At 30.5% G+C, this 18,304-nt stretch overlaps 1 protein-coding gene across 12 annotated transcripts; it reads right to left on the bottom strand.

Annotated features, from left to right (window-relative positions):
* Positions 1-200: 200 nt before the first annotated feature.
* Positions 201-10,610, bottom strand: LOC100255982 (uncharacterized). 12 transcript variants are annotated; one of them, XM_059735191.1, is made up of 4 exons: positions 10,517-10,610; positions 6,294-7,396; positions 1,996-2,379; positions 201-934 (listed from the first exon to the last, which is right to left on the bottom strand). In XM_059735191.1, coding segments are annotated over exons 2-4 (1,431 nt in total). In that variant the 5' UTR covers positions 7,339-7,396; positions 10,517-10,610; the 3' UTR covers positions 201-932. The 12 variants fall into 12 exon arrangements, with proteins under 12 accessions (XP_059591174.1, XP_059591178.1, XP_059591173.1 ...); XM_059735195.1 differs by having other exon boundaries at positions 2,049-2,379; XM_059735190.1 differs by lacking the exon at positions 10,517-10,610 and adding an exon at positions 10,039-10,486.
* Between the last annotated feature and the right edge of the window lie 7,694 nt (positions 10,611-18,304).

The raw sequence follows: 18,304 nt of genomic DNA, 5'->3' as shown, positions 1-18,304 counted from the left end.
GAAACAAAATGAACACAGCAATACCAAAAATCTGTCTAGCTAAAGGCTCCACCACTAGGAAAGCAAATGTGTTTTGAGGTTAAGAGATCACAAGACTCTGTTAGCTGTTCTTCATGGGTCATTTGGTTTCAAAATCATCCCATAATAAAAAATGCAGTATCAAAGACCTAGCTGCTCATCACAAAAGAAAATCCCAACTCTGAGAAACAGAATAGGTAGTAAAACTTGCTTATTATCAAAATCCCATGGATCATCATACAGAAATCAGTCAGAAACAGTAATAATGAAAATCCAAGAAAAAACACCATGATGGAAGTGCGACCATCAGAAACAGCACATCTCATATTTAAATATCGGATAGTCACCAATCCAACAAAAGAGATCGGTACTGGTAAATTTGTACAACTAGGAAACATTGCGAACCCTTATTAGTCCGTAAGCTCACATTCTCCATAAATAGCAGTTGGGACAATCGAAGCAGAAAACATTGCAACAAAAACCTGTACTAATGTGTCTCAAGTAGGTGAGGATCTCCAAACAATTCCCGTTCTCTCTTTCAAACAGAGTTGGTGAGTGGTGTAGCTCATAGTACAAAACTTCAGAGGATTTATAAAGGTCAGCCACAAGTAAGTCTTCCCTGGTGATTCTGTAACACAATTAGTTCGGAGGAAACTGCAAGAAACTAATCCAAGTTCCCTCAAAATCATCTAAATACAAGCAATCTATTACTGGGTCATGATTCCCTGTAAGGTCAGCTGAGAATGAAGGACAAACTCAAGAGTATGGCACACCAACTAGTCCAGGATGAGGAATATAAGATATCCAGTTGAGGATGACAATGTCTCAGAACCATGGTGAGAGAGAATCAAGCAGCTACAAATAATCACAAGCTGATCAAGGGTGGCCACACATCAGAAGTTATGGAGATTGATTCCTGCAAACACAAGAATGAACATAAAATTTTGTTAATATAAATGAAAGTGCTAAAATAAAATTTTCTTAAAAAATTTAAAAATAAAACACAAATGTCCAATGATGTCTGTCTGTCTTATTTTTTTAATGGTAGATATTAAAATCTAATGAAGGTTAAAATTATAACTATAACCATTTTCTTACATTTTATAGAAGATGAGCATGATAATTTGTTTTAATGTCCTAATCGAAAATGGCATCTCTTTCTATCCAAAGGATACAATCTAGGGCTTCTCAACACATTATATTTGTAAAGAAACAAACTTTGTCAGCACAAAATCTATGTAAAGATATACTTGGAAAACCAAGACTATTTTTTATGTTTTTTTAACATATTCAGTAGATTGCCAAGTGAATTGGAGAATTTTCAACCTACAAATCCTCTAGCATTTCTCATTTCACAGAAACATCTGTCACTGCAACATCATTCTATACACTGCTAAACATTTTGTACTGTGTGAACATCACAACATTTCTCAACCGCCTAAAAATAACATGTTTTTTCTATTTACAACAGGACCTAAGAAACAAAATGATTAACAGAACATGAATTACAGAGTGATTTTCCAATATTCAGGGCAAGCTAGCTTCATGATCGTGCTACATGTGCATACATGCATGTAGAGCAGAGAACAGAAAGTTTGTAACAAAACAAGCATGCTCATGATATATAGAATCCAATCAATAAAATTCGAACATAACAATGATGGTCCCATTGGACAATGCCATTCTTCCTAATATTTTTACCACATTGCAAAGTGATAAGTGGTGTTTAAAAGCCAAAAACATTTTGAACTGAATGCGTTTTAAGCACTTTCTGAATACATCCAATCACCATTTCCATGCGTTGAGATAATAAAGCATGTGGTAAAAGTGGTAGAGAAACAGCATTACTCTGAATATTGAGGACCATGCATGCATTATGCTCATGTTAATGGGTCGATGAATGTTAATCACAGAACAAAAGTTTGGTCCAAAAGAATGTGTTCTCATGTGTATATAGAACTTGAACAGGAGAGTTACAGTTACAGTTAGCCGAGTGTTGACTGGCCTGTCCAGGTTCTATTAGACTTAACTCCATATCATGAGTGGCTGTCCAACCAGGTTCATATGCTTCAAGAAAACCAATCTTTGCCTTGTTTGGTAGATCATGAGGATGAACAAATGGAACCCCTGGTGGCCACCCGATCTCCATTCTTGTATTGGCACAAGGACTGTCAAGTGTATGGATGTGACTCTCACATTCCTTCAGATTACAGAACCTCAACTTGATGCCCTTCTTATCTGCAATATCTTGAACTCTCTCCTTGAGAACTCTTTGTGCCTCTAGTCGTAACCTCTTGGAAGGTGGGAGAGGTTTGCATCTAGAATTATTCTTCCTCCTCCTCATCAAGGGCTTCATAGATCCTGTACCAGCATTTCATCGATCCAAGGACCTGTTATTAAAAACTTCTTACTAAGAGCTAAACACAAAAATAAATACTCAAAACAAAATAGCAAAAAAAATAATCCTATACAAAGGTGATACAACTGACAATGGCAATAAAATATTGTTAGGATTTCAATTTTCTATCTTGCTGAGTTCATAAAGGTTGACATTAATGCTAAGCAGACCTGTCCAGATATAATCTATTTTGTTCTTTTTTTTTTCTCTCTCTTTTTACCCAGAAAAAAAATGGCATTGGCAACTTATGATGTGGTGACTGCTCTCTGCTAAAATGATATAGAAATGGCGTTTGTATTGCCTAACATTTCTATCAGAGTTGTAACCATTTGAACCTCACAAGGCTGACTTCTCTACAAAATGCCAATTGAACAAGAAACCAACTTCATGAGAGTCCAAACTAAGATGCCGCAATTATTAAGCTTGCATCATCTTTACCATGTTCATAAATTGGCATGTCAAGGATATCAAACATGCCGAGATATGAATTATACCCTACTATAATTACAGCTGATATTGACCTTTATCAATATAGACATATAAATATGAAAAACATTCTAGTTACATAAGTAGTATAATTTGAATAAGTAATTAACCAGTGAGCTGATCCAGCTAATGGAAACATTGATGAAGCATTAACCTAAAGTAAAGCAGAGCTCCAAATGAATTCATAAATCTTGAGAATGAAGTGACAACTCAAAAGATAAATAATAACAATCATCTGATGAGAGAAGTGCAACAACTAGTTTCTATGTTTGCTTCTATCCCCAGTGATTGAGAGCACACCTTTGACTAACTTAGCACAAGGCTAGAGGGTCCTTAAGGCCAAGCATTTATACCTTAAGGTGTTTAGTTTACACCTTGAACCAAAATGGGCTCTGAGAAATAAGGCTCCATAAGACTTAATCTTTATTTGTAAAAATGCTATTTTACCGTGCCAAATTGACAGCTTTCTCCTCAAGATTATATCCAAGGTGCTTATAATAAAAAATTAAAAAACTAAATTAAAAAATAAATAAATAAATAAGAATCAGTAGCACCATTCTTTTATCTTTCATTTTGTTCTGCAATTGAGAAACTGAACCAGGGGCAGATCCAGAAATTGTCTATTAGGGAGCAAGCAGACATGCAAAAATGACACTTGGTCTATTGTTCACTATGTGGTCATTTTTGAGGTTCATCCTATTAGTTTTAGGGCCATCTTTGTATATACCAACAAAAACAAGGAAATCATAAATGGCAAAGGGAGGGGGAGAGAGAGAGAGAGAGGAGGGAACAAGATGAAAACTGCATTTGAGATGGATAACAATTGAGTTGTTTGGGAAGTTTTTAGTATTTCAATTTTTGTGGAACATGAAATGAGGAAAAAATCAGGAAGAGAAAGATATGGCATTAATACTTACTCCCCACACCTCAATCAATGTAATTTGGGGATTGACCAGACTAAACTCATATTCACAGAAAGAAACAGTAAACAAAACTGTTTCAAGACAGAAATACAAATAGCGATGCAAGTAGATAGAACTGCTCAACCCGTGGATATCCCAGAAACATCCATTTTTTTATTAGGCCCAAAAATAAATACATAAATAAAACCAGCAAGCCAATAAATATGCACTTCAAGGCATTAACATCCATAATTTGTATTTTGGTGTATTAATTGTAGATTTTTAGGAACTTGAAATTTTTAGTATAATAAAATTCATTATTAGACCAATTGGAGCTTGGAACTAAAATTATTGTTCAAACAGTTTATTTTGTGGATTTTTGATGTAGAAATCCATTAAATTGTCATATTTTTAAATTCAAGGTTACTACATCTTTATCTGATCAAAAAAAAAAAAAAAAATTACCATACCTTTTAACATTCAATGCTTTCACATGTCTAATAATGATGAATGTCTACATTTACCTCTTTTAAGTTCACTATCTTTATTAAAGCTGGTAAAATACTTCACTGTTGAAATACAAATGTGGCCCTTATGTGGGTATATTTTTTTCTATTTATTTCCCTTATGTAACAAAAAAAAAATGACAACAAAAATTAGGATACATGGTACAGAAAAATAGTAAGACAAAAAGGACAAGAAAAGAGAGCATGTTTTAGGTGGAATTGTATAATACATGTTAAAGGCAAATGCTAAAGATTGAAGCCTAAGTAGCATTATTGCTCTGATAAATAATGAAATATATGAGAACAAAAGACATGTATTTCAAATTCAGTATGCTATCTTATGGAAGATGATGAAGAATGAGAAGTTTTTAACATATAGGCTTTTTTTTTTTTTTTTCCTTTTTTGAGCTTCTTTTGGTCACTTTAGGATGGATAATTAATGACCTTGAAAAATTAAACCTTGAACATAAGACACAAACATAAGTATACAGTCATAGTTGTACATGAACATCATTTCTTAGTATATTGGCTGTTGACTTTTAGGAACTCAGTCATTTTAACAAAACAGTATTAGCAAACTAATTGAAACTTGGATGTTAAAATTATAGTTCATAATCTAGAAAGTTCATTTTGTGAATTTTATAATGCACCTCTACATTAAAGTGTCATATTTTGTTAAGTTGACTTCATAAAAAAAATCTAGCATTTAGCGTTGAGATATGTTGATGAATACCTATATTTACCTTTTCAATCTATCTTTCATGAAACTGGTTGCATAAATGTTGAATACTTCATTCTTGCAATGTATATGTTTCATAAATGTACAAATATTTTTCCAGTAAATGTTCAGTATATATATAAGAAGAGAAAAAAGCGAAAAAAAAAAAAATACTTAAAACACAACATATACTACAAAAAATAGGAAAATAATATACGCTAGTATTTAAAAGTTGACAACCACAACTGGAAAGATAGGAATGTTTACCATGCATGGAATTCCAATAGTTCACAACTGGGTTTTAGAAAAAAGGAACAGATCACCACAATTCAATAAAGGCAAGAAACAACTTAAAAGATGGATGACCAAGTCAGTAATACTAACACATCTACCACATCAGAAACTTGAACAGTTTCAAATAATTGTGTTCTTTGGCATCATATTCAAAATCTGTTGACCATAGCGGAGTTCATTATGCATTCTTGTTCAACATAAGCATGAGCTTTTTTTTGGTAGATCTGAGATTCATTAGGTTATAGCCAACTCTACACAGGAGCTTTGTTTACAGATGGACAAGTCAGGCCTTAGTTATCTAGGTCCATGTGATGTGGGAAACATTTCTGTTTCTGGATTACATATATTGAAGCAAAAAATATAAAATAATCTTTAAGGAAAAGGAAGTACATGTGGAAGAAATAATGAACCACAACGGAGCATGGTTCTTAGTCCTCATATTGAACTTTCTTTAGAGTAGTTTGTTCAAGGGTTCAAATAGAGCTCAAACCTCATCATGCTTTTTATTAGGATAGGGCTGAATAACAATGTCAGTCATCTTATTCTTGGTAGGGACTCATGGGTTCATACATTCCTTTCTTTTATGAAACTTTCAATTATTAATTACCAATATATATATAGAAGATAACAATACAAATGATAACGAATCAGCTATGATGGCTAAAAATATAGAAGAGGTCAAGGAGAATAAAAAATGATAATAAATGACATAAACAAGAAGAAAACAGAGTCCTAATGTCAATACTTTTCCATAGTAAAAGGCAACTGATTTTGTGAAGGAATAAAACATTGCTTCAGGGTGACATGGAGCCCCACTTCAGCCAAAAAAGAGAACCAAAGATGGTATATATCACTAAAAGAACTATTTTTAAGCAATAATTTTTAATTAGTCCATCCAAACATGTTGTGCAATTTCATACTACTTCAGCAACTAAAAAGTGAACATTTTCATTTAAAAACTGAGAGCCTACCATCTTGGGCTGTAGGAAAATTGAAACTTGGGAAATTGTTTCTGTTAAAAAGTTGCTCAGTGGGGTGGGATCTCTGCATAAAGTCATCCACTGGTACTGGAAGCTGAAACTGAGCTTCAACCCCATGACCAGCTGCCCTCATCTCCGAACAATTGAGACTGGTCATGGATTTGGGCATGAGTTTGAAAGCTAGAGAGCATCGTCCATACATATTACCCTGCATATTACTAATCTCTGTTCGGTGTAGTGCAGGGCCAACATAGCCAGCAGTTGCCTGGTAGAGTGCAAGTCCAGGATAAACAATGGCTTCTTGGGGACCAAGATCCCCATCCACAAGAACCCAACGACCATGAAAGTCTCTTACATGTAAGCCTGCTTTATCTGACTTGACAAGTGTTATCAGGCTTTTATCAACTTGGTGCTCATGATCAGAAAACATAACTAATTGGCCATCCTCTTGGGTAGTTAAATTATGATGTTGTGGTCCCTGAAAGGATGGCCTTCCATAACAGCAAACAGACAGTACAGAAGATGATATTTCACGACTTCTCAAGGGAACATTATCGAGTATTTCAGTAAAAGGCGAGCTACGCAAGTTCAAATAGAAGCTGATAGCATCCAGAATATCCCGAGCTGCTTTGCCAAGCAGAGAAAATATATCTGGCAAACCAGCTGGAGGGAATTCCAAACCACTATTTGATTCTGGAGGAGTTAAGCCTGGTCTGAAATCATAGGTTTCTTGCCACTGTTGCGGATCTGCATAATAACCAGAGGTCTTGCACCACTCACGAGATTCATTGTTATGGATCATATCTGCAGCTGGGTAAGATGCTCTTTGATGGAAGTAGAGGTGAGCAGAATCCAAACCAGACCTTAGAAGGGCTCCATCACTTGAAGGAAATTGAATGATAGCAGCAGAATACTGAGCTAGTGATTGTGACAAAGTGGACACAGATAACTTATAAGAATCAGAAGGAAGGCCTTCACAAGCAATCAGATCGCAGAGTTTCACACGACCCAGAGATGGCAGGCTATTACCTGCCATGGAACCCTTTCAAGTGACAACTATTTGAGAGTATAATAGATTATATATACTGTCTTGACTGCACAAATGAAAATTGCTTTAGTCAGAGGAAAAAGAAATTATTATTATCATTAACTTAGTGCAAGAAAAATATTCAACTAACCTGACACTACAAATTTGTTATTACAAGTATATTATATTACACTACCCCCCAAAAAAAGACATGCAAATAAAAGGGAAGAAAGCATTACATTTAGGATATCCAAGGAAAAGTGAAAATACAGATGCAGTTGATTGCTTTAGTTCAGGCAATGACATAGTGCTGTTATGGGAAGTTCCAGTTTTCCAACAATAGTTGAACCAAATTCCAACTAAGATAGATCAATGTACAGATACACAATTAATGATACTCCCACAGTTATTTAAGAATATTTAGTGATAAATTTTGTGCCAAAGTTTCAGGATAATAAGGGTGTGGGAAAAAAAACCTTCTTATGCAAATACGGACAAAAACCTTCAATATTCAAATAGTTGGCAATAATGATGAGTGCCAATAACTTTTTTTTTATTAGAATGGACAGATGTTTTAATTATGGATAAAAAGTACATTAGAAGGATAAGGAGTTCTATGAGTGCCAATGATTTAGAAGAGATGTTCTCATATATCTTACCAACACATCAGAACCAAATGTAGAAGCAATACAGCAATTAAACCTTGAATTTGTTCTCCAGAATCTCTCTATTAGTGGGCCATTGTTTAGAAAAGGTTACGATAATTAGTTCGTGCAGCAAGAAAAATAATTTCAGGGTTTACTAATGAAATATAGATAGAAAAAGGCACAGTTGAGAGACAATAATTAGCTAAGGAACTATTCGGAAACTGTTTTTAAAAATAGTTTTCTGTTCTTTAAAATAAAATGGCTTTCTAACATCAAAAGCACATTTGACAAAGTTCATATTAAAACAATTTTTTGAAAATTTGTTTTGAAAACAAGGTGATTTTTAATAACAAGTTTGAGGTGCTTTCAGATTTTTTTACAGAGTGTTCTCACTTCTTAGTATCAATTAGAAATATGGAGAATAAGCTGAGAGCTTTTGTGTTGTCTATAATTGCAAAATATCTTCACAGGGAATAGACCCGGAAAATTGTTTTTTATATTTGAATTCCCAAACAAAATTTTGTTCCTAAAAACTAATTTTATTCATCAAAAACTAATTTTGAGAACTAATTTCAAAAACCTTATGAAACAAAACCTGTATTTTGGATAAACAATTTTGAGGATTGCAAATACTATAGGCTTTCGGGTGTTTAGGTCAAGCTTTAATCTTAAAAAGAGGTTTAGGACTATGATGGAAAGATCTACCTCCAGAAAAATAAAGAAAACAGAGGCTGATTGAGTGTAAAACATCCCAAAATATGTCTTAAAAAATTTATAAAATAAAATAATAAACCCTGAAATCTCTTCACAAGAAATTTTATAATACCCATTCATTACTCATGATTTTGCCCCAGTTTTGCCTAAAGGGGAAAAAAATACAAACAAGCAAAGCTACATCTATATGCAACATTCTCTCATAATTTCCTCCTTTTTAATTTTTATGGCTTTATTTGGACATCAGAAATTGCAAGTGGGAAAGGGAAGTTGGAGGTAAATGGGAAAGAAAAATAAAACTAAAACAAGTTTGAACTCAATAAATTTCTTTTTTCAGTATTTCTCCAACTTTATTAGCATTTTAAATGAAAAATGAAGTATTTGAAAAAATGCAGAAGTCCTCAAATAATTTTTGTTGTATTTCATTTTCCGAGAATTTGATATATGTTCCTATTTTTTCCCCTTTCTCTGTGTTTTCCAAGAATCCAACTAACCGTAATCTTTCTCCCATGAATTATGATTAGCATAATGGTGGCAAGTTCCAACTACCATCATAACAAAAAACTTCGCAGAAAACAATTCACAATTGTGTTCCCTAAAATGTACATTTATTTTTAAACAGAATCCCTCCTAGAACTATCAAAATTATTATTTCTCCCAATTCCATTTCCAGATGTAGTTAAAGTGTCACCTTTTATTTTCCAAATTTCATTAAAGTTTCCCATTTTCATCTGCAAATGTTGTTAAAGAAAATAAATTCCCTCAAACTGATTCAAAACCACACCAACTTGCAAGCAAACAACTTCCTATACTCATTTCTCAGCAATCAAACACAGCCAAACTCATTCAAAATTACACTAACCATGCAAACAACTTCCTAGAGCCATTTCTTGGCAAGAAACATATGCAAACTTGGTCAGAACTCATACTAAATGAAAAATGTAAAACTAAAAAAATAAAAATAATAATAAATAAATAAATAAAACCCTTCCCCAATCATTTCTCAGGAACCAAACAGCACGCAATCCAACATCCAAACTCCTCTAAAACAATACAAATAAACAATATAGATTAAAATCATCACCACTGAGATCATCTCACTAACACACTGAAACAATAGAAAAGGACAAAAAAAACTACTCCTATTGCGCAAGCAAACAAGTTTCCATAGCCATTTCTGAGCTGCCAAACACACCCAAAACTGACTCAAAACACCCACCACCTATAAAACCAACTTCCCCGACTCATTTCATAGCAACCAAACAGACCATAGCCTGACACCCCCAACTCATCCAACACCACAAAGTGATAAAATATATTCAAATCATAGAAACTGACATCATCTTACCCATACGGTAGAACATAAAGGAAAGAAATCAAAAACAAAATTCGCCAAAAACCCGTTCAAAGCCACGCCCACCATGCAAACAAGTTCCAAGACCCATTTCTCAGCAGCCAAACATACCCAAAAACTCTACAAAGCACCTTACCCGAACCATTTCTCGGCAACCACACAGGCACAATCCAATATCCAAAGTCATCCAAACCCACACGAAACAATAAAATAGATTAAACCCATTAGCACTAACAGCCTAACATCATCTCACCAATACAATCAACCAAAAAGGAGAGAAATCAAAAGCAAAAGGTTATCAAATTGAGATGAAAAATTAAGAAAAGGGTTTAAATTGACAGTAAATTTTTTCCCATTTAGGTCAAAACAAACAAAAAGAAAAGAAAAAAATACATCCCACAAATTAATAAATGAGAAGAGAATAAGGGTGAAATATTTGACAATTGGGATAGAGAAAAAGAAGCAAGCGTACCACTCAAGTCTCAAGGCACCAACACACCCATCGCCCTTTTTCCTATTTTTCTATTGGGTCAGACTAAGGAAAATAGCCTTATATAGTCTATGGCGGTTTGAGACAGCTTGAGACGGACAAATGATTCTTAAAGATTTTATTTTTTTTATTCCTTTAATTAGGCCTTTAAAATTTTAATTCTTTATATTTTCATATGATGCAAAATGAAAAAAATAAAAACAAACAAAACAAAAACAAAAAAAAAAAACAAAACAAAGACAGAAAACAGATTGAAAGATTGTTTCACACTAAAAACAAAAACAAAAACAAAAAAAATACTTTTGACAACTAAAAACTATTTTCCATAATATTATCTAGTCTTTTCATATAATATTTTTTAATTATTTTTTTATTTTCACTTATTTTCTAAATATTGTTTCAAGAAATAATTATACAAATATGTAAAATAATTAAAAATAAAAAACTAAATATAAAAATTATTTTTAAAACATATTAAAAATATATTAAAAATATTTTATGCTTCTAAACAGTCTTTTGTTCTACAAAATCATATAACAGTTTTTAAAAACTATTTTTTCCAAATTGTTTTAAAAAACAATTACTACACTGCCATTTGCATCTCCTTTCTTGAAAATTTAAATAAATTAAATTAATGCTTAAGGGTTCATTTGGGAGGCAATTTAAACTTTAATAAAAGACTAAAGTCCAAATTGAAGTGATGACTTTTAAAACATTAAATATAAAAGCTCATTTGGCATGTGTTTCTAAGCTTGTTTTGAAAAATAGTTATTAAATTTTAAAACAAAAGACCATACTTTTTTAGAATCTTATAAAAATAAGGTGTTTGGAAGTTGTTTTTAAAAATAAAAAACAAAAAAATTTGTTTGGATAAGTTATGTTTAAAAATAACTTTTTATTTTGGAGTTGTAAAAACATTATAAATTAAATTTATATAATATTAATTAAATTTAACTCTAGTCTTATTAAAAATCAAATTAGTTTTGTAATTAAAAGTAAATTAAAAATAAATAGTTTTTAGTAAATCATGAATAGTAATATCATAATACTTTTATAAATATATATATATATATTATTTTATTATATGTAAAAAATATGGGTACTAACTTCTTAAAAGTATAATTGATTTCTTTTTTTGATTAAAAATGAATAATAATAATAATTTAAAAATAATATTTATTAATAATACTTATTCAAAATAAATAACAAATAAAGTTTAACTTTTTATCATATAAATAAGTGAAAATTTTCATTTTATGTACATATTTAATGTATTATGAAATGTTTTAATTTAATATGTAATTAATAATATTAGTTTTTTGAATTTCAAATTATTCTTAAAAATTAAAAGATTCATTAAAAAAATTAAATCATTAATTATATTTCACTTAATTTAGAATCTATTTACCTAGTTAGAAAATTCAAAAAAACATAATTGTGTATATAAGAGGGAAAAAAAAATCATGACTCATGATATATCAATTTTTGTTTATAATTTTTTGTAGTGATTAGATTTATTTTTGAGTTCCAATTTATTTTATTTTAAAAAAAATTAAACTCAATAATGAGTTCAATACAAAATCTCATTTGATTTGAAGGTCTTTTCTCTTGTGAGAAGATTTATAAAAATATATTTATGTGTAAAAAAAAAAAAAAAAAGGAACAATAGAGTCATCATGAACCAACTTATCCAAAAATTGTTGGTACTAATGAGTTCATTATTTGAGTCATAAATTATTTTTAAAAATTACTAAACTCATTAATGAATCCCATTAAGTCATGTTTAATTTGGATTTTATTTGTCTAGTGAATAAAAATAGGAAAAATATGATCCTATGTAGAAAAGAAACAATAGAATCGTTTCAAACTAATTTTTGTTCATAATTTTCTGGTATTAACTAGATCACCATCTGAGTTTCAAATTATTTTTAAAAATTAGTAGACTCACTAATAAATCTAATGCATTAAATCTTGTTTAATTTCAAACTTATTTGTCTAGAAAAAAAATAGAAAAATATGATTTTGCATGAAAAAGAAATAATAAAGTCATTTTAGACCATGTTTTGTCCATAAATTTTTTATATTAACTAGATCACTATTTGAATTTCAAATTATTTTTAAAAATTACTAAACTTATTGATAAATTTGATGCATTAAGTGTTGTTTTATTTGGATTTTATTTATCTAGTAAAAAAAATCATAAAAATGTAGTTTTATGTAAAAAGAAAAAAAAAATAGAGTCGTTCTATATTAATTTTTATCCATAAATTTCTAGTACTAATTAGATCATTACTTAAGTTTCAAATTATTTTAAAAAATTATTAGACTTGTTATTGATGAATCCAACATATTAAATTTTGTTTGATTTGAAGAAACTAACCAATACATTCAAAAACGAATTGCATTTTATTGAGTTTCATGACCTTCTAATGTCATTGAGCTCATTGACTTTCTAATACTAATTAAATAATATTTAAGTTTTAAATTATTTTTTAAAATTAAAAAATCTTATATATAAAGTATAGTTTGATTTGAAAATTATTTGATTATTGAAAAAATCTTATTAAGTTAAAATAAAAATCATAAAAATACATATAATTTAAAGGAATATCATATTTGAAGATTTTTTGTATTAGTATTAAATTTTTAACAAAGAAGAATAATGATATCATGTTTAATTTTACTTGTTTTATATGAATTTTTTTTAATCCTGTACATTTCTCTTTTGTTTTTAAAAATCAGTGAAAATAATTTCTACTTGTTCTCTAAAAACCATTATTTATTTCACTTTGTTTTTAAAAACTCGAAAAAGAGAACGATAATCAAACGGTTTTATGAATTATTAAAAATAATATTCCATTTTTAAAAACAAAAAATTATTTTTTAATCACCCGACCAAATCAAATCATAATATTTCCTTTTTACTCACAACTAAGAAAATAAAAATTTTCTCCAACTAGTCGATTTATTTATTTCTTGGTTTTATAAGAAAAAAGTGGTGTTACAATATTCATTTGTCATCTCCAAAATGGTAACAAAGTATTTATAATAATATAAATATCATCTAAGGGCATATTATACAAAGTAAGTTTAATTGTTAATTGTTCTCCATTTACCTTCCTCCCTAACTCCACCATTTGCATCATTTCTCTACAAATCATTAAGTGCCAAAAAATAAAATTGTGAAATATATGTTCAATGAAGGTAGTATTAAAGTAATATTAGGTTTAATAATTAATAAATTCTTTATTTATAAGAGTATTTTTTTTCAAATAAGACATTCTTTAACCATTTCAAAAGCATGATAATAAGAGTTCAACAAGTAATTATATTTACTATTAAAAAAATTCTTTTATTAAGAAGAATATTTTAAAATTATTATTTTATTAAAAACATATTTACTAAATTATTTCTCTTATTTAAACAAAATTTCTGATTTGTTTGATATTCAATTTTGTACACACAAAATAAATATGTACAAACAAATATTTACAAAAACTAATAAAAATAAAATCAAATAGTAGTGGGAAATAAGTCGTGTACCCAAATAATCTTACAACAAGCTCAATTTCTTCCTACAACTTTTTTATTCTCACTTTCTTCTATGAAATTTTGTGTTTCACTTGTCATAAATTCATACTTAACCAACAAAATTACAAAATGAGTCCATGCAAAAACAAAAATAGCTCAAATGTAAATATCCATTAATGTATAAAATTCACAATAAATTTTCAAACCCAAATTCAAAATTCAAATTAGTCCAACAAATTTCGTCAATCAAAATGGGTCCAAATTAGCAAATATAACCCAACAAAAATATTTCACATGTCATAGGCCCCAATCCAAAATTTCCAAATTAATAGTCAAAATATAAGTTAAATTAATAAAATCCAAAACATGATAAATTAAAATAAATTCCATTAGGTCTGAACTTAATTTCCCATAATTGAAGCTTAATTTAATATATAAACCTAAACCCACAACCAAAATCAACTCAATTTAATATGCAAACCCACATCCAAAATATACCACAATATTATATCATGTCCAAATTAAATAATTCAAATGAATATAACTATATAAATTATTAACTAATCTAACCCAAATTAGCAAAATCTAAATTAATTCATCAACAATAAATGAGCTCAAATTTCATATTAATTCTTCGATAACAAATTAATTCAAATTCCATATTAATTAACAAAGCCTAAATTTCATATTAATTCAATAATTAAAATCTCACAAACAACAATTACTATTAAAATCAAATAATAATAATAATAATAATGAAAAATTAGTGTGATGGGAAAGTGAGGGAATGAGAGAATGAGAGAAAAGAGGAACAGGTCGTCGATTGGCCGACGGTGACTGGTCGATGGTCTTATTGGCGATGATGAGGGTTGAATGCTTTTTGGAAAACAAAAAATAAAATAAATAATAATAATAGGCGATGAGGGTTGATGGCTTTTTGATAAATAAATAAATAAATGAAGATATAAAAGAAAATGGGATAAAATGGGGGATGAAAGGGCGCCGACGTTATGCCACTAGCAGTCGCGACAGAGACCGCCGAAGATGCGATACAAATGAAGATATAAAAGAAAATGGAGAAGAATGGGAGAAATAATGGAGCGAAAAAATGAAGAGAGGAGAAGGGATGTGGCTCGCAGGGTGTGGGGTGGCAGTGTTTGGCAATGTTTGGGAAGGGCTGTAGGGAGAAGAAAAAAAAATGGAAGAGAAAAATGGTGGCCGGTGACCCAAAAAAATGGAAAGAAAAAAACTTTAAAAAAAATGAGAAGAGTGAGAAGAAGGAAGAGAGGAGAGAGGAGGGGGGAGGGGGGTGCGGAGGGGTATGGCCTCGTGACGTGGGAGTATGGGTGAGAGAGAGAGAGAGAGAGAATGAAATTGAATGGTAAGTGGACCAAAAATATAAGATGTAATGGGGATTTAAAAACTAAGAATGAAATTGGGTTCAAAATCAACTTAAAAATAAAATTGAGACAAATTTTGAGGTCTACAATATATAATTTTTTGAGAGACGTTGCGAAATAAGTCAAAAAAAAAAATGGTTCAAATCATCACAAAAAATGGTTTTGCCTTTGTAAAGATTGGGAAGATATTGTAACAAATATATATACTAGACTTCATGTGATATGCATTACATCAATCTAGTGTTTGAAGACAATGAAAAAAAGTAGAGTACAACATAATTAATTAGTAGAGTAAAAACATTAATCGTCTTTATATGCAATCATAGTTAGTTACTTGCATAAATGAGATATGTTTGAAGATCCTAAAAAAGAGTTCAATTTGAAGAGGTTTTTTTACAAGTGATGAATGGGTTGCAAACTAACTAATTCATTCAACTATTAGAAAAAATGTAGGACAAGTTCTTGATCATCAATTTTGAGGCCAAATGGCACATGTTATGGCTATTTATTTGAGTCACTCTATTTGGTTCTTTGAAGTGTGGAAACAAAAGTTGTTCCAATGATGCTCATACCATGTGGCTTACTTCACGTTATGGTTTTAAGTAAGTTATTATTTGCTAGCGATATTGAAAGCATGTAAAAAGTTAAAATCAAATTACTTTTGACTATCAATTTATTAATGCATTTATTTATGTCATTTTTTTCTCTAACTAAATGGTAGTTTATGTATGAAAACAAAACTGAGAAAATAAAGCTAATCTAATTAAGAAAAACACCTAAGAGGGTGATGAATTGGGTTTTTGAATTATTTTTTTTCGATTACAACAATTTAAAGCAAAATAAGGAACAAAAGTAAAGAGATAGAATTAAAGAAAGCAAACACAATTTTATAGTGGTTCGACCCCCCTTGCCTAAGTCCACTCTCCTTAAGCTTCTAATCAAATGAGGGTTCCATTATCCTTAAAGCTTGGTTCTTTACACTTGGATTCCAACTCCAATTCTTACACAATCCTTCAAGTAATTACCAACTTGAAACTTTTTATTCACACACCTTACTTAATCACAATGAAGATAACTCTCAACCTAGCTTAATAAAAACTCAAATACAAGGAAATACTAGGATGAATGACAAGGTGCATTAAACGATATGCAAGTGAAGAGTTCATGCACTAAATGAAAGAAGTGAGAGCTTTGAATGAAGAACAGGTAGGTAGGCAATTTATTTCAAGTATTCTCTTATTTGTAAATGAAGTGGAGCTCTCAATTTATAGGTTTCTAACCTCAAAAGCCAAAACTATCAAAAAGTAGCCTCAACCGATTGAGCTCTAGTTTGATCGATTAACTAACTGTTAGGCAATAAATGTATGACAGGTGACCGTTAGGTCTTGACCAAGACTCGACCAAACCTCAACCAGGAGGACGTACCCATCAACTGAGAATGCATAGCTATTGGAAGAGAGAGAAGATTTTTGCATCCCTTGAGTAGTCCTCGACTAGGAAGGCATAATCGGTTGACTGGTACCTTGATCGATTGAGTCAGTTGACCAGTCTCTTGACTAGTTCACCTATTTTGACCTCGAAAACCTTTCTTTTTCTAATCCTTTCACTTCTAACACTTAAGCAAGGTCTTTAAGTGAATGAATATGTCAAATTTAAAATGGTTTACCTAAAGTTTGTATGAGAAAACTCAAGTTTTATTAGAAATTTAATTATAGTGCATAAACCGAGTTTTTAATAATGCATGAATTGAAATGAAAAACCTAAATGTACCCATGCATTCAACTTACATATACTTCTTAAGATTGAAAAGTCTTCCATATGCCTTGATCTTACATCCAATTGGTCAATTGATGATTTTCTTGAATTTCGTTTTGAATTTTCAAATCAAAACTTGAAACTCTTCTAATTCAAAATCATTAGCAATTTAACTATGATCTGTTATCATCAAAACTTCACTTAGAGGTATCCTTGGGCTAACAAAAACTTCTACACCAGGAAGTTAGCAATAAGAATCCTATCACAAACCGCATTCTCTTCAATATGTGAAAGGAATCGAAGCACATTTACTCTTATCACAAATAATAATGAAATCTTCTTGTTCACGTAAAGCTTCAATAGTTAATTTTTTTCTATTACAATATGAAGCTAAAGTTATGAGATATGTAGGATAAAATTGTTGAAATAAATTTCTTAGATCCTTCTAGAAATCTCAACAAAGCCAAGAAAAGAAGATGATGATTAGTTGTTCCCATGGTTGAGACCTATAAATTTGAATGGCGAACATGAGGTTCCTAATCTACAAGCATTAACACTTATGATTTTGGAATTACCGTTGAAAAAGTTATGTCTAAAAATATTTGGGCTAGTGGCATTAAAAATGAAGCTAATTCATTTGGGATAGCAATGCAACTATCAACACATCCTATTTAGTTAGTTTTGACTCCATGAGCATTAGTCACACCAATGTTGGTACTTCTAGTTGCCGTGCCTCTATAGGAGATGAAGAAGATAATGATATAGAAATTGGTCTTGATGATCATGAAGGTGGAGAAAATGATAATGTTGCAGATCATCGAAGAGATGTTAGACAATATAGACAAAGTGAATGATAATTTAGAATATTTACTGGTGAATTGATGACCATGGATCTAAAAGACCAAGACCAAGTCCAAGAGTATGAGCTATTGGGAAGCCTTATATGGGAAAGAGACAAGGTATGATCCAACAAAAGGATGTCAATATTTGAAGGGAATTTTTTTCACGAGTATTGAATTTATGAGTGCAAGCACTTAGCATATTGAGGCAAACATTTTTGCTCCCTATAATTATGGTTATGGAC

This window comes from Vitis vinifera, chromosome 19 (genome assembly GCF_030704535.1).
Source record: "Vitis vinifera cultivar Pinot Noir 40024 chromosome 19, ASM3070453v1".
In the NCBI taxonomy this organism is placed as follows: domain Eukaryota; kingdom Viridiplantae; phylum Streptophyta; class Magnoliopsida; order Vitales; family Vitaceae; genus Vitis; species Vitis vinifera.
Note: the sequence above shows the minus strand (reverse complement) of the source record. Positions and strands in the feature narration are given on the sequence as shown.